Genomic DNA, 17,725 nt, shown 5'->3' with positions numbered 1-17,725 from the left:
ATAGCTGCTCAACCCATTCCACATTATGAGAACCATCAGAAAAACACTCATCTACACTTAATCCAGCAGTTAAGACATTGGTGAAGACACCTGCGCAGGACATCGGATTGCCTTGATTGAACTTTGGGCTCTGGCTCCTGCTTTCAGCTTCCTGCTTAGCACACACTCTGAAAATAGCAGTGACAGATCAAATCATCCAGTTCCTGTTACCCTGTAACCCAAATGCGAGACCTTGATTGGGGTCTCTGATTCTATTTTTATTATATGTATATGCTCAATACAATAACTTTTTAGCTGTATGTCTAATTTTAACTTGTTTGAACCTCTGCATTATTCTTCTAAGGATAAATGATTATTCATGTTGCTTTTTAGCACCTCTCTCACACATTGTGGTAAGTGAAGCAAAACTAGTTGGAATCCTATTCAATACTGAACTTAACACTTAAGAAAAATTACAATTCTATAAATTTAAACTCTTGGAAAGAGCAATCACATATAGATCAAATCAAATTATCCCATTAAGAAGCATATTGTCTCCAGATATTAAAATAGGAATGATTAGTTCATTCAAAACTGACTTGCCACTTAAGGTGATTTCTCAACACGGTTTATTTAGGGAAGAATACCTGGAGACTATTATGCGTTAAAAATAAATGATCATTTATAAATAACATTCTACAACTAGAGACACATTTGAAAACAGGGGTTTTATAGCCAAAGGTAAGTAAAAGAACCAAATTCTTCATAAGGAATGTTAACTTGTAAAAATGACTACCAGAAAATCATAATTTTGTACATTAGTCAACCATAGAGATGGTTTATTTATACTTCCAGAAATCTCTAACCCTTTAATTCAGAGTTTTATTTGTCCTTCCTGGTTTCTGCATACTAATACTAACTTACAGTATTATATTTTGAGACTTCTTTAAATATGTTTTTATTTGGGAGGCAGGAAAAAAAAAGGGTGGGGGGAGTAGAGGGAGACAGAACACATTTCCACCTGCTGCTGGCTGGAGCTTGGCCAGGACCAAAGCGGGGAACCAGGAACACAAAGCCAGGTCTCTGATGTAGGTAGTTGGAATCTAACTACTCAAGTCATCATTACTGCTGCCTTCCAGGGTGTGTATCAGCTGGAAGCTGGGGTCTGGAGTTAGAGCTGGGAATTGAACCCGATATAAGATGAGGTCTTCTGAGTTGCCAGGCCAAACACTTGCCCAGCATGTTAAACATCCATAATCTGAAAATCCTAAACCAAAAATGCTCTAAAATCCATTCTGAATTTACAGAGTAGGGATGATAAACTGGCAAAGTCTAAGTGACTATTCTGAAACATCAGTAAATTCCCAAACTCAACAAGCATTTTGGATGTGAGATACTTACCCCAATATACTTTTACCCACCTTTACAAGACATATGGCAGATGGATTATCTTCATGCTTATTATTTTTAAGATTAATTGCATCTTCACAAATTCCTCTTATACGAAGTAAGCAGGCTTGAAATAATTCATCAGCCCAAAAGAGACGGCGTCTTAAAAATAACCTGCATGTTCACAAATTTCCAAACTTATCTCCCACCCATAACTACTTTAGAGTTTACTACTATCATTTAGTTCATATGCCTATAGTTAAATATATTACATCTACATTTTTGGGGATAACAACTATTAAGCATTAGGAGTTCTATCTACCTATAAACATTGTAGTCAAGATCTGGGGGACTAGGCGTGTTAAAAAAGAACAAAGTAGGAAGGGGAAATGAGATATTCTGTTAAGCTATTTCATTCTATTAACTTTGAGTTATCCAAACAGCTTTACATAAAAACAACTACATATCTTTTTGGAACAGTGTGAGGAGAAGAGCAAGCCTTCTGCCTATGATGATGCTTGTAATGTGGCTGGATTTGGAGGTTCAGGAAGGCCCTAATAGTTTTCAAAAATCATCAGTTATCTCTTCCCTGACTTCCCATCACACAGATGAAATCTTTGCACACCAACGAAGCTTAATCTTCACGGGCCTTTCCTTTGCATGATCCTTTACAGCACCCTGCTTATGATTATTTCTCACAAAACATGGAGCTACTTCTAATAGAAAAGAATTTGTGTTCTGGCAGTATGAATGAACTTATATTACTCAGCATTATTTAGTACTTTTTCTTTCAAAAATTATTGTATAACTTTCTTTACATACTTTACATAGACGTGAAGATACTGGGAAGGGTGCATCTAAAGCAACATGGGCATGGCAAACTTGAAAAGTTAGAACTGTAATATCACATTTGATAGTGCATCAATTAATGACTATATTCAGTTGTAGCTTTTACGAGGAACTCACCAATAAATTTTCATTTTATTGAAAAAGAAAATTGCATGCATTTTCAAAAATCTTGCCCACATACAAAAATTGCTTGGTATTTGAGAACATATCACAGAAGGCTACTAAAATGTGGGTCCTGGCTTACAGGAAAAATTCAGTAGGCATGCATTTACTGTCATTCCTGATAAACACAACACTCTGAACATTATATGTAAATCAAACACAAGAAGACATTGAAAGGTGGAATAGAGAAGCAAAACCAGCTAGGAATGATATAGCAAATTCCCTAGGCTTTCTTTAGGTTCCATATATCCCAGACTCAGAGCTGAAAAAACTGGCAATCCGTTAACACCAAACAATAATGACAAAAAAAAATCTATAATCTACTTAAAGGACAGGGGCAGCCTAGCAAAACAGAATCTTTTGGCAATAGTCATTCTACGCCAGCCAGATACCACAGGTGGAAATCATTAAGTGAGAGCTCAGCTTTTGCTAAACTGTAATGATGCATCCCTAATGCCTTCTTGGGGAGTTTTCAAGAAAGGTCAAGCAAGACATTAGGACCCTCATTTCCACTGGTTGGTAATATACAAAGTAATGAAAAGTCAAGGAAATAAACAGAAGACCAAAAGAACCAACTGGAAATTTTAGAAACGGAAAACCCAATGATGGAAATAACAAAGTCAATGAATGGCTTCCATAAATTTAGGTTTGCCCCAAGGCCCACATATTAGAGAGTTCCCAAAGTCTTATGTTAATTATTAAGGGATTAATGATGTAAATTAAGGGTCACTATGGTTTTACACTATGAGCTAAGTGTAGTGGGAGATTTTTATTCAAATCTCTAATAAGAACTACCTTTGTGGGCATACTGTATTGATGCCCTCGGGTCATGAGATAGTTACAAAAACTGAGTTGGACTTAGCTGCTGTTCTTCTCTGCTTACATGATGTGATCTTTCTTCTGCCTGGGCTCCACCAGCCAGCATCCTCATCAGGTACCAAACTAACATGATCCACTACTTTTGGATGGTGACCTTCCAAAACTGAGTCAAACTGCTTCCTTCCTAAGTAGGTTACTTCAAGTATTTGTTATGGGAACAAAAATTGACTAATACAAGACTCAACAGTAGACAGTGAAAAGGATCAGTGACCTAAGAGGCAGAATAATATAAATGAGCTAATCTGAACAATAAATTAAAATTGGACTACAAGTGAACAGACTCTCAGTGGTCTCTGCAAGTATAGGATCAGCTGCTTGTGTTTGGAGCACCATGGATAGAGGAGAAAGGAGGCAAGATTGAAAAAATACTTCAAGAAATAACAGATGAAATGTCCCAGTTTGACAACACACACATGCATTCACACCCCCACACCCTCCCTGAGATTCATGAAGCTAAAAGAAAACACAGGATGAAGACAAAGAACTCCATACTATGACACATCAAGCCACAATTCTGAGAATGAAAGCAAGAGCACAGCATTTGTAGGAGAAAACAATTCCCATGTCCATGGAGGTCAGAAGAAAGTGACACATTTTTCAAGTGCTGAAAGATCACTATCATCCTAAAGTCCCTCATCAAGAAAATATTATCCATCTATGAAAGGGAAATCAACACACGGCCAGGTAAAGGAAGAGGATTTGTGTCAAGAGCTTTATCCTAGAAGAATGGTTACAGAAAGTTTTTTAAAACAAACAAGAACCTTGGCACACTATGAAGAGATAACGGAAGAATTTGAAAAATATAGAAATGTTCTTCTCAAGGTTCCTAAATGACAACAACATACTGTAAGTGACAGATTTATAATGCTATACCCAAAGCAACTGCCAGAGAGGCTACACAAGATACATTAAAAATACATGAATCAAAAAGAATTCTTAAAAATGCTCAAATAACACATAACAGAGAAAAACCAAAAACAAAAAAGGCATAACAATTAGACTCTAACATTCAAATAATTAGGTTAAATTTCAATGGTATATATATGACAATTTTCATGTGCTTAAACATATGGGATTACTATTTTCTAAAAGGAACTCCTTCCAAGCATATACAGGTGAATCCAAAGCCAAAGGATGAGCTTATCATTTAAACACTAGCCCAAAGGAAAGGGTGGGCATAGTAACATCCCAGAAGGCAAACTTTAGAACAATGAAAACTAATAGGGGAGCATTATGTAGTGATAAAAATAGTCCACCAAGGAAATAGACTACTACTAACTATATATGCAATGAACAACATTGCAAAAATGTGAGAATTGAACTACAAATCTAAAATCATAGTTGGAGACTTCATCCTTATTCCATCAACCGATAGAACAATTTGACATAAAATCAAAACTAGCTAGAAAATTTGTGGCAGGAAAATATCTAAGTATTAGAAAGGAAACATTTAAAAGATCATTTATTTGACATTGTCTGTACCAACAATGTCGGGGTACACTTAAATAAGAGACTGATAGAATTATGATTCCATATGAAGAACTACACCATTGCATAATGGGGAAAATCTATCGGGGATGGGAGTTTGGGGGGGAATCCCAGCCTATACGAAATTATACCACATAATTCAAAATTCAAAATAAAAATATATTTAAGAAAAAAGAAATGCAGAGTTAGAGCAAGTGAAAAAGAGAAAACATACATCCACCTGTCTGCTTGTTTACTCCCCAAATGGCCACAATAGCTAGAGGTGAGTAAGGCTAAAACCAGGAGTCAAAAACTTCATCTAGGTTTCCCACAGGGGTGGCAGGGCCCCAAGTACTTAGGCCATCACCTGGTGCCTTCCCAAAAGCATTAGCAGGAATCTGGATGGGAATTGGAACAGAGTGGTCTTGAACTGGCACTCTATTTAGGGATGCCAACATTGCAAGTGGTAGCTTAATCTACTAAACCATGATGGCAGCTCCAAATAAAGCACTTTAAAAGGGTCAGAGAAGATGAAGTAAATGAAAATATCAAAATCTATGCGAAATCAATGCTGAAGGAAATTTATAACTCCAAATGCTTATATTTGGCAATTCGGAGGTCTCAACTCCCTAATTTAAGCTCTTATTTCAGCAACTAGAAGGAAAAAGAACAAAATAAACCCAAAGCAAGTACAAGTAATACCAAGCATAAATGAAATGGAAAAAAAAGAAAAGAGGATCGGGGAAAATCAGTGAAACAAAGATCTGATTCTTTAAAAAGATCAACAGAACACAAATGACCACAAAGAAAGCATAAAATTGCCTTCATCAGGAAAGAAACAGAGGAGATTTCACTCCAGACACTGCAAACATCGAAGGAATAAAAGGGAATAAATAAATAATTCTACACATATATTCCACTGCTTGGATGAAATGAACCAATTAAGAAATATGGCCTACACCAGGTTGCCCTTTATGAAACAGATCCTCTCCATTTCCCTATAACCGTCAGTGTTCAAACAGCACTCATTTCAGCCTCAGCTCAGCCCAAACCCCTACACAGACCAAGCAGCAGCCCTCATCTACGCATGCTTACTAAGCACAACAGCTAGTCTTTTCCATACTGAACAATGAGTTCACCTAACCTTGAAATGCTTCCTTCAACCCTGTCCAACCATAGAACATAACTAGTGGTACCACCTGGCCATCAAGCATGTCCTACAGCATGTCCTGGTCGGGGGCAACCACAGTACCTAGCCATCAGCTGTGCCTGACCGCAAAGCCCCACCAGATGCCCAACCTTAACTCAAATCAAAGGTAGCAGCTTGCCATCTAGAAAACTCAAAAACGAAGTCAGTCTGGCAAGAGTCACTGCCAGCTAGCCTACCCAGACTAAACTAAACACCTGGAAAAGCCAGAAACTCTTGTCTTCTCAAAGGCACAGATGACAGTGCAAGGACACCAAAACTACAAAGACACAAAAAAAAATCACACTTCTTAAAAAACTCACAAACCTCCAACAATGGCCACTAACGAAATGGAGATCTGTGAAATAACTGACAAAGAATCCAGAATAATCTCCAAAGTTGTTCAGCAAACCATAAGAATATACAGCTGAAAAACAGGACAAATTTGGAAAACAACAGAAGTTCGACAAAAACAATTTAGAAAACCTTATGGTAAATCCTAGAGAAAAATAAAATCACTGAAATGAATAAATCAATAGGAAGTCTCAATAGCAGGCTTTATCAAGCTGAAGAAAGAGCATTCGTAAGGTCAAAAAATTACCCAGAGGAACTAAATAATCTGAGCTATATTAAATGAAATGAATCAAACCCAAGGATTGTATCTTCTATGATTCCTCTTACATAATATCTTTCTAAAACCATTTTGTGATGTCCTCATTAACAAAGAGATGCAAATATGTAGTGTGTATCATTTGATATATCTGAAGAAAAGTACATGTACCTGAATCTCCATAACCTATGTAACTCCAACAATATCCTCTTATTCTCATTATTATTGCTAATGATATCATTCCTGGTCAAAGTTATAGAAAGGGGGATATACCAGCGGTTGCCGTAGGTCAAGGAGACAGTGGAAACAGGAATAAGGTGACAAGTGCAGAGAGCCTAAAGGTCGACAGTAGGGATCCTGTGGTGGTACAGATGAGCCTGTATTTGATTACACCATGGCAAATGTCCTGAATATTGCCATGATAATCTAAAGCTTTTGCAAGATATTATCCTCTTGGAGGAAAACAGGAAAAAGACAAGTGGGGGACTTTTGGTATATTTTCTTACAACTGCATCTCAATCTACCATTACATCAAAAAAGGTAATAAAACCAGCAACCCTATTAAAGAAAACCCTGACTCCTGGAGACCCTACGAAACAGAATTAACTGTCTCCTACGGCTTTATCCCTCTTCTTCCCATGGGCAAAAAAATGAGATTAAGTGACCAAGAATGCTCACCAAGGTCCTTTATAGTATGGTGATCACAGAATGGTACATTAGGGGAGAAAGCGCTTAAAGTCGGTTAGATTGAATTATAAAGGCAGTGTATTGTGACTTTCTAATTATACTGTACCTACCCTCACACTATACTTTAAAACTTCTGCTTTTGAAACTTATATAAACACATGGCATATCAAGACTTACTTGCTCCTTTCTGTCTTCATTCTTTTAACATTCAATCTCCAAGTTACAAAGGCTTTATTAATTCTGAAAGGAAAGACACATTCGGTGCTCATAAATCATGCATTCATATAGAATATATTTAGGAAAAGCTTAGTGTTACGGAATTCTCTAAAGCATGCATCATCTGAGTGATGAATTACTGAAGCGTACAAATTCTCTCTCAAGTCATCAATAAAATATAGAGCAAAAGGTAAGTGTAAAGTCATTTTGATTTTCATGGATGGAAGAATTCATTATTTTCATTTTTTTTTAATTTAAAAGGCAGAGTTACAGAGAGAAGGAGAAACAAAGAGGACTTCCATCTATTGGTTCACTCCCTAATGACTGCAATGGCAGGAGCTGAGCCAATCTGAAGCCAGGAAGTTCTTCCAGATCTCCCGCATGGGTGTAGGGCTCCAAGGACTTGAGCCATCCCGTTGTGTTTTCCCAGAGCTGGATCAGAAGTAAAGCAGCAAAAGACTTGAACTTGTACCCACGTGGGAGGCCAGAGACACAAGTATAAGCTTAGTCTACTGCATCACAGTGCCAACCCCTATTTCCAAAATTCTAATAAATATTAAAAACTATAAATACATATTATACATTAAAATTTTACTGGCTTACTATGTTAAAAAGAGACTCTTCGGGGAAATTCAAGATTTAATTTCTCAAGAGATGATGAAGAGGTACATTAATTTAATTTTTTAAGATAATAGATATCATCTTGGTATTATTTAATATTAATGAAAGGAGACATTTATGACTTAAAAACTCAACCTGTATGAATAATTGAAAAGTCTCCTTCTGTGATTACTTGTCACTCATAATTTTCATAAATGGAACATATACGCTCACCACTTACACAATGTCCCTCACCTCAACAGGAGACTATGCAGACATGTTCAGTACTACTTTACAATCAGTTCCTGAACAGCCTCTGCATCTTAGGGAGAAGAGCCACTTTTAAGTAACTGCTGAGGTGTGAGTTTCCTTTTATAGCTGGTTAAGAGCCAGAATGGAGGGGGAAATGGCAGGCACGGGAGGATGCCAACGGCCAGGCAATCGGCCGATTTTGAATCGCAGAAAATTGAAGGAGTTCCGGAGGTGTCTGGCAGCTCTGAGAGAATCATATATTATTCAAAGAAACTGAGTGAGGCCTTGTAAGTTAGAAATGTCTCAAGTCAGTCTTGTGATTGGGGGCAGGCATCGTGATACAGTAGGCTAAGTCATTGCTTGTGACACATGAATCTCAATGAGGGCCCAAGTACTTTGATCCCTGTTACCCACCATGGAGATAAGGATGGAGTTCTACATTGCTGGTTTTGGTATGAACCAGTCCCAGCTGTTCCCAGATCTGGGGAATGAAAGAGGATGGAAGCTCGCTCTCTCTCATTCTACCTTTTAAACAAATAAAAACTCATTAAAATGTTATTTGTTTTCTGAGTCCTTGGGAAATAACCGCAGACTGCAAGAAAAGATAGACGTTTGAGAGAAACCAATAAAGTTATCAACTAGGTACAAACTAGAAAACAGTGTGTTAATTTGTGGATGATCTGAGGCTGAGGAATCCTGATGTGGTGGGATGTAATCTGTACCAAGATCTAGACCAAGCTTTCCCAATCAGCAGGCTTCCCCCGGGGTCTCAGGCTAACTTCTTTCTTTTCCCTCATAATTCAATCCCTACCTGACACCTTAGGTGCTTGTTCATTCTCTCTTACCTACCTGCTATCATGTAAGTCCTTTGAGACCAGGACTTAGTTTGTCCAACACAGTGTCTTCAGCATGGAGAACAGTGCCTAGTTTTCAGTGGACTCAGTGTTCATTTGGGGGTGGTATTCGCACAATGGTTAAGACATCGCTTAAGATGTGTATATCTCACAGGGCAGTCCTTGAGTTTAAGTTGTGGCTCTGCTTCCAAGCCCAAATTCCTGCTAAGGCACACTCTAAGAGGCAGCTGATAAAGGCTCAAGTAGCTGGGTTCCAGCCACCCACATGGAATAGCCAGAGCTCCTAGCCTTGGTCTGAACAAGCATGGCTAATGTGGGCATTCAGGGAGTGAGCCAATACATGGCAGATCTTTAACTCTGACTCTGCCTTTCATATAAAATGAACATAGTAAGCAAATATTAATTTCATCAACAAAATAAATCATAGGAAAAAGTAAAATCAAGACAGTATCAGTTTACTTGACTATGAAATACCATTTTTGTCACATTCATAATGTTTTAAATGGAGAGTTTTAATACCTAAATGAGTACGATTTTTAAAAAGATTGTGGAATACTCTACTTCTATAATTTTGCATATATATATGTCATTATTATGGTTTAAGAGATTCAAATGACAAAGAATTGGTTTTGTTTGCACTCCTCTCACCGGAATTTGGAAAATATCTTGAAATGCTGTAACAAATAGCAGTATTTTCTTTCCGATAGCCATCGCAAAGTAGGCGTGAGTTCTACTACATCCATGCCCTCAACTTTATTGACAACCTGAAATTATAAGGCACAAAACATTAGTTTCTTTAAAGATACCATCTTTAAGAACTTAAGAAACCCTGTATTTGGCTTATAACTCCTTGCCTTTATAATTACATTTCCCCATATCTGAATCCTTAGGTACTTTATCTACACCTGATTTTGACACCTGTCATCACTCTGCTTCTGACCTTGTCTTTTCTCATGCTATTTCTTGCACTCCATCAGAGAGAAGCAGCTTTCTCCCCAGTCTGATACCTTCCACAATGGCCTTTCAAATTATGAGCCTCACAATTATCAGTTTCTATAAAAGCACTGCTTATGAACTTTATTGTACCAACAGAGATCGAGCAGCCCAATATAGCTTATAACCCTACAAACCAGATACTCCCTCGTGCCATTCAGAAAAGTCACATGCTCTCCATGAAGGAATCTTTCTCTTCTCAGGAGCTTCTCTCTCCTATCCAAATGCTCACATCTGATTAACTTTCTTCCAGAAAGAGTATGCCTATGCCATCAGCAATATGTATCATGTATGTCTCCACATATACTGACACTGTTCTCTTCATTTACACTTGATACGGCATGTCATAGATATTTCAATATCTACACACACTCGATCTCATACACATGTGGTCCTGTCCACATCTACTTCACAGTTTTAGTTGGGAGATTGGGAAGACAGAGAGCAAACAGGCAGATATGAAGCAAATGATCAAAACAAGTGAGTATATAATTACAACTTGCTCTAAGTAGCAAAGTACTGTGCAAGAGCATAAATAGAGCATTTCTATATCTGACAAAGGAGCTCTGATAAGCATGCCAGTGGGAGGAGGGGGATCTTCCCTTTATCGATATACTTAATATTATGCCAGAAAAGACCTGTTTTCTAGTTCTTTAAAAGACTGTAAATAAATACTAAAGGATTTGAGAGGCAAAAAAAAAATCCCATAATTGAACCTTGAAAGTGAAAACTCTACCAAGAAAAAAAACGTCACTAGTAATAACTTTGTTCCCAAGAGGATTGTTAAGTGTAAATTGCTCTCAAAGGATTGGGTTTCTCAAACAGAGATAAATTTGTGCTATCAAGTTCTAAGCTCAGCAATATTTTTTTGTTCTGAATGCTGAGAACAGCCATTAAATATTACCTTTGAGATAAATGATGCAGTAACAATCCAAAATTCTTCACTGTGTTTAGCCTTGGAGGTGGACACTACCTGAAGGTCATATGGGTTGTAAAGCGCATTAGAAGAATGAACCCGAGGAAGGCAATATACAAACTCTCCATCATCTTTCAAAGGTTGCTGAGGTAAAAAAAAATCAATTTGACTACATTAACTAATGAAATGACTTAGAAAATCATCCAATAAATTGAAACAAGGTTACTACAGATTAAAAATATCTTTGTGGAAAGCTAGCATCAAATTGTCTCTAATCAAAATTAAACTAGCTTAATCTCAGGAAAAGTGAGCATGCTTACTTTCATTATTAAACATAATTTGGTAATAGAACTTCAGGCAACCTTTATCTGTATGCTTAATAATGTATACTTAACCCCAAGGACTTAGTGACATCCTTTAACATACATAAAACTTTCCACTAAGTTTGTCTACCAACATCAATGCCTTTTGGCTTATTAAATTTAGCACTTGCTTTTATATTAATAAAGGCTTAGTATTAAAATAATATTTGTTAAGTAACTAGTATACTTAAGTGATGTGTGTGCATACATTATCTTTAAAACCATTAAGAGTTCAATGTCAACTTTAACATTTTTAAAGCATTAAGGTTTGATTCTTTAATTTCATGAAATAAATGCAGAGATCAGCAATTTGGTAAGTTAGGTAATTTGGAAACAGTCATGAATTTAGAAGTGGCGAAATAGGGATTTAAATCCAAGTCTGGAAGTTTGACCTTGGCAGCTCAGGTGACAGCAGCTCTCTGCAGTGGTGGCGACCTGCTAGTAGAGAGTATTCGGGCTAGGTTGAAGCCAGTGCCCGGGACTCGGCCCATGGGCACTGTCGCCACATGGTGACCAAGTCCTAGGCTTTGGGTGCCCAGTGCGCCAAGTGGGCGCCAGGTTCTGTCTGCTGGCTGCCCGGTGATAAGCTCTAGGGTTTTTAGGGTATGTAATTGCTGCCTAGGGACATTGAGAGATAAGGCTAATATGAGTGCAGGTGAGGGATGAATTCTGTGTGATTCTTAGCAATGGGATCATTGAACTTGCTTGCAAGCCCTGGGACTGAGAACTGAGGGTTTGGAAGGGAGATTGCACAAGTTCCATTTGGGCCAGACTGATTCACCAACCCACATGGGAATCCTGAGATGGGCTGTTAGCAAGAGCATCAGTGACTGCCACACTAACAGTCCATATAAAAGCCAAGGCTGGGGCCTGTCTGGCAGGGCTAGGTACCAGTACCTGACTCAGTGGCAGAACAGGGGATGGGTCACACTTGGCAGGGTCAGGATACTAACCAACACGTGAGAGAACCAGATCCAGGGATAGATTCACAGGGGGAAGTGTGGGCCCAATCCTGTGGAAATACAAGTCCTGCTGGATAGCTCAAGAGTTGGGGTGATGATGGACTGAGCTAGGTGTGACCATGGAACCTGCCATCACTTACAGGTAAGGGAACCGACAACAGTCTGGGCAGGTCAAGGCAGCAGCACCTGAATGTACATCCAAAAACAGGATGTGGGGTGGGCTGAGCTGCAACTGGAAGTGGGTGGACCAGGCAGAGCTGAACAAACCTTAACTCACAAGGAAGAACAGAATCAGAATGTTGCACAGGTCATGCAGAGCTAGGCTCTTACACTAACTGGTCTGCATGAGCCAGGGATACTAGGCCACAGCAACGAAGGCAAAGGCCAAGACAGGTGAGGGGCTATGTCAAGCTGGGTCAGAGCAACCAATGGCATGCACGCAATCTATGGCTGGGAACCGGCCTGATTGGGAGCTAAGAAGACACCCTAACTGGGTTGGGCTTCCCACTGGTGAATGCAGGGGCTGGAGTAGGGGCTGCATTCTGGTCTGGATATGGCTGCAGTCTCCCTTGGCACAAGTGTGGACTGGGGCTGGGCACACCAAACTGGGCTAGACTCCAGCACCATCTGGTGCTCTGGAGAACCAGGGTAGATGTAGGATGGACTAGGCTAGGTTTCTGCCCCTACTGAGCCATGTGTGAGCCGTGTCTGGGTCTGGACAAGCCTTGGCTAGGCTGAAACATCCAACAATAAGAACCAGAATGGGCTGAAGGCCAGTCAGGAAAGGCCACTGTTCCTGCTAGGACAGGAGGTGGACTAAGTAGAGCTGGCTCATGGACCCACCAGTATGCGTGAAATCTGGCATTGGGAGAGGTTCTGATGAAGGAGCCTGAGCCACTCCTCTGGCAATTCACAGTCAATACAGGTGAGTGCAAGGACCACGATAGGAAGCAGCCCAGACCAGGCCAGTGAAAGGTACTTATTGGCATACATTTAGCATAGGTCAGAGGCAAACCAGGCTGAACCAGTTCACATCACTCGTTGGCGAATGTGAGCTCCAAAATAGAGTGTGGGTTGGGCCAGGTTCAGTTGCAACAAATACCAGTGCACATTATGGCTGGGATTGGATGCCTGCTCGATTGGGCTAGGCTGTAGCCCGCAGCATCAGCTGGAATTGGGGGTGGGCCGGGCCGGGTCAGGTTACAACACCCACTAGCAAATGCCAAGGTGAGGTGGGCTGCAGCAGACTGGGCCGCAGCACCCAACCAGCACACGTGACAACCAGGGAGGGAGGGGGCAAAGCCAGCAGGGGGAATGTGGAGAGCTCCCCTGCTGGACAGCCACTGCCACTGGAAAGCTTGAGCTGGGATGGTGGCAGACCAGATCAGGCAGGGCTACAACACCTGTGCACCGCATGTGAGCTAGATCAGGAAAAAGCCAGGCTGGGCTGATTGCTCCTACTGGTGCAAGCGTAAGTTAGAGTGGGTGAGGGTTGGGTGGGCTTTGCCACAGCATCAGCTGGCAGAGGCTGGCACTGGGGGCTAATTCTGTCAAGTTAAACTCCGGAACCATCAGGAGAGCGCATAATCCGGGAGTGGGAATGGCCTAGGAGGGAAATAGTGGGTACCTCCCTCTTGGGTTACCACTGCCACTGGAGAGCATGACAACCAGGATTGAGACAGAGGTGGCTAGACAGAACAGCACCCGTCAGTATGTATGTGGGCTGGATAATACGGCAGGTTGGGTTGCACTTGGCTTCAATGCCCACTGACATGTACGAGTGCTAAATGGGATGTGGGACAGACTAAACAAATCTATGGTACATGGTGGCAAGCATGGGAACCAGGGTGGGGGGCAGTTCTGGTGGGGGTTATGGGGAGTCGCTCCAACTAGGCTGCAGCTCCCACTCGTTTGCGTGAGGGCCGAGTATCAAGTTGGCAGGATCAGGCTGGACTGCAACAACCATTGGTTCGTGTAGAAGACAGAGCTGGAAACAAAACTAACCCAGCAATTGCAACCACCAGTATATGCATGAGCTGATTGGGGCGACGGACTGTGCCAAACCCTGTACTGGCATGCACACACAAGAATCAGGTGTGGGATCACCTCAGACAAAGTTTCTCTTGGGACCCCTCCAACTGAACTGCTGATTTCAGTACCCCAACCAATGAAGAGACTATGTCAGTGGATTCTGAAGAGATTTCATAAAATGGAGGGAAGAAAATCTGATTTTAAAACTACCAATAAAGGCAAATAAACCCAAGGTGTCATGGACTTCCAAAGAAAGTATCTTTTATTTGTAAGAATATGAATAAACACTTGTTTTCATTTGAAGAAGAATTTGTTACCTGGAACATATTATGGTTCTCTAGCTGAATTTTAAATTATATGTGTAATTGTAAAATCATTGTATGTAACCTAAGTTTCTAGTAACCTCACAGTTTGAAACATAATGTAGAGAACACATGTTTCAAATGACCAGATAGCTTTAACAGAGCACAGGCACTATGTGAGCCATCACTCTGGGTTTATTTGCCTTTATTGGCAGGACTTCTTTTAACTACTGAATACACTGTCAGGTCCCATGGCACAATTTCACCTCATTTAGTCTTCACCACTCTGGGCATAACTATTGTCTTCATTTCAAGGTCAAAGAAAATAAAGCTCACACAGGGCAGAAACTTGCCCAAGATACCGTAGTGTATGTAGATAATTAAAATTAGGTGTGTCTGTTCCCTTTATGCATATACTTTTTTATATTGTGCCACCTCTGAACAATGATCAAAAGATCATCTATTCTCATAGGAACAATCTAGAGCAGGAAGGCACCAACCATGGCCAGGTGCCAGGCGTCAGATTTTGTAAATAAATCTTGACTGGAACACAGTCCCTTCTGTTTATGTCCTATCCATGCCTTTCCATTACAATGACAGAGACGTGTAGTTCCAACAGGAATTACATGGCTGCAAAGGTTCCACTACCCACAAGCTGCTCCTTTTTCAGGAAACAGTTGGTTGTTCCTTTGTTTGCAGAAATGGTTCTTGATTGCTCATCAGATTACCAGCAAAGCTCAATAAAACGGGGACGGTTAGGTCCTTCCACCGGTCTGATTCAGTGGGCTGAAGGTGTAAATGAGAATATAAATTCCTAACGCAGCCTGAGCTGAAGCTGATGTTGTGACCTGTCTGGGGATTGCACCATGAGAATCCCTCAGCTGAAGGTCAGAACACAGGACGTCGCTCAGCCAGTCTGCTGCGATAGGTGAGACCCAGAGGAGGGAGAGCCTAGGTTTTGCCAGGACTTCCTCCCTTGGGTAACACAATCTTGGACAAGATCACATTTTTCTGAACAAACAGGCTAATGAGTAAGGACAGAATGGAAAAGATGAAGAGATTATGGTGTGAAAATCAGGTGCCAACAACTTGCAGTGAGGACAGACTGTTACAAAAATTACACTAGGGTATCTTTAAATCTCTCTCTCTCTCTCTCTCTCTCTCTCTCTCACACACACACACACACACACAATTGATAATAGAGAACAAAGTTTAGATTCACATTTCAGGCAGATGGCACCCCTGTCTGAGGACCTGATGAGAACTAGTGATGAGAGGAGAGACAAATATTGAAGCATTATAGCCTTATCTTATCCATTTTTCATTCCTTAAATAAGTAAAATAAAGTGATGTTCAGTACTTTAATCAGCATTTGCGACTCAACAATTTGATGCGAGTGTAACACTAGCAGAAGGAAATGAAACAAATGAGCTAAAAACAAAAATTAAAACAATTTCAAACAATTGATTTTTATAATTCAAAATGGAATAAAATAGAACAATACCTTTTGTATACTCTTTGGAATATATGTTTCACAAGGTCTATGTTTCAAAGTGTGTTGTGGGAATGTCATTGGCCAATCAAGCTTTTCTCTTAGCCTAATAATATTTCTTATCACATCATCATCTTTTGGTTCTGGTATAAAATATTAAAATAAAAGTCTGACATAAGTGCAAAGAACGGCATCCCTTAAGGATAACTTCTTCCAAATTTTGCTGTATAAAGAAAAAGATTTACATGGCAACCTAAACATTTACACAGAGCACAAGTACAGAGAAAATAAGCTATTGACAGGAGCAGAGAAGGAGGAATGGTGTTTATCCACCTGGGTAAACACCACAAGGGGTGGATGCTTAGCTCTGGGGTTGAGGCTCCGGTTAACAAGCCCATGTGCCACACTGGCACAGTATACACACCAGTGGCCTGACTCCTGCTTCCTGCCAATGCACACCCTGGCAGGCAGTGGGGATTGCTCAAGTTGTCTTATGAAACATTGCTCAAGTATAAATTATTTAGGGGGACTTAGTAGCTTGCAAGATTTTGTAGCCTGCTAGAAAATAAAGGCACATAGAGGAAGATAAAGAGTAATTTCCAAAGTACAAAATTTAAGGAATACCTATGTTCTAAAAACCAAAAAAATTCTTTAAAAAAATTTGAATTCCTAACATAATCATGAATGCTAACAAAAAAACAAAAACATAAGAGGCTTTAAAAAGTTCATGGAAATGTTACCTTATCTTTTAATTCTATTTTTTCATAAACCTTTTTTACTCCCTGGTATTCTATACTCAGACTTGGAGGAAGCGTGGCCTACATTCCACTTTTACACTGAGATAAGAACAAACAGCACAAATGAGCAAGAAATTTCGAAGCTCAAGTGGAGCTTTCCAGAGGAAAATCATTGGAAAGAAAAAAAAGGCAGAGCAAAAATTTAGTTTGTCTATCCAGTTGCAATTCCATATCCTTTATTACCATAATGCCATCTCATTTAAAAATCACAACTTTCAGAAATTAAAAATAATTCTTTAAGCAATCAAACAGAAAATTCAGTCAATTATTCTGAAATCAGTTTCTGTGTTAGCACACAAACCACAGAGCAATGTGAAACAGCCTCATGTTTATTCTCAATAGGAGAGTTGAGAGAAACACTCACCTGTGGTATCATAATGCGTAACTTTGGCTTTCCTCATCCTGGGACACACTTGGGTTTCATCCTCTTTTTCCTTTGGTTTCTCCTTTTTAGGAGTCCCTGGCTTTGGAACAACTACAGGTTTTTGAGTAATACCTTCTATAATATAATCTGAAAATGAAATCGTAGTTCATTAACTAGCAGGTGCTATAAACAATGTCACAGTACACATTTAATGCAATGTAGTTGCTCATCACGTGAGGCAGGCTACCCCAGCAGGTTAGGCCATAGGCCTAACTGTGTCAAACTGCCTGGGTCCCAAGCTCAGATGTAAACCTTACCACTCCTGCAATCAAGCTTATGAATTATTTGTCTGTGTTACTTTTCTCATCGTTGAAGG

The 17,725-nt window shown here is 39.9% G+C and overlaps 1 protein-coding gene across 14 annotated transcripts in view; it reads right to left on the bottom strand.

Moving 5' to 3' along the window:
- DNAH14 (dynein axonemal heavy chain 14) overlaps nucleotides 1-17,725 on the bottom strand; it is a 230,288-nt gene that overhangs the window by 207,390 nt on the left and 5,173 nt on the right. For 6 of the 14 annotated variants that reach the window (XM_058669230.1, XM_058669231.1, XM_058669236.1 and 3 more), the window contains exons 1-6: nucleotides 17,350-17,539; nucleotides 16,201-16,331; nucleotides 11,028-11,183; nucleotides 9,779-9,894; nucleotides 7,386-7,448; nucleotides 1,401-1,542 (exon numbers count right to left, since the gene is read on the bottom strand). In XM_058669230.1, coding sequence (XP_058525213.1) covers nucleotides 1,401-1,542; nucleotides 7,386-7,448; nucleotides 9,779-9,894; nucleotides 11,028-11,183; nucleotides 16,201-16,331; nucleotides 17,350-17,386 — 645 coding nt within the window. In that variant the 5' untranslated portion in view covers nucleotides 17,387-17,539. Of the gene's footprint in view, nucleotides 1-1,400; nucleotides 1,543-7,385; nucleotides 7,449-9,778; nucleotides 9,895-11,027; nucleotides 11,184-16,200; nucleotides 16,332-17,349; nucleotides 17,540-17,725 lie in introns of those variants that run through there. The other 8 variants (XM_058669228.1, XM_058669237.1, XM_058669229.1 and 5 more) reach the window with 4 other exon arrangements.

The sequence above is a fragment of the Ochotona princeps genome, chromosome 10 (assembly GCF_030435755.1).
Source record: "Ochotona princeps isolate mOchPri1 chromosome 10, mOchPri1.hap1, whole genome shotgun sequence".
NCBI lineage: Eukaryota > Metazoa > Chordata > Mammalia > Lagomorpha > Ochotonidae > Ochotona > Ochotona princeps.
This window is presented reverse-complemented; position numbering and strand designations above follow the sequence as displayed.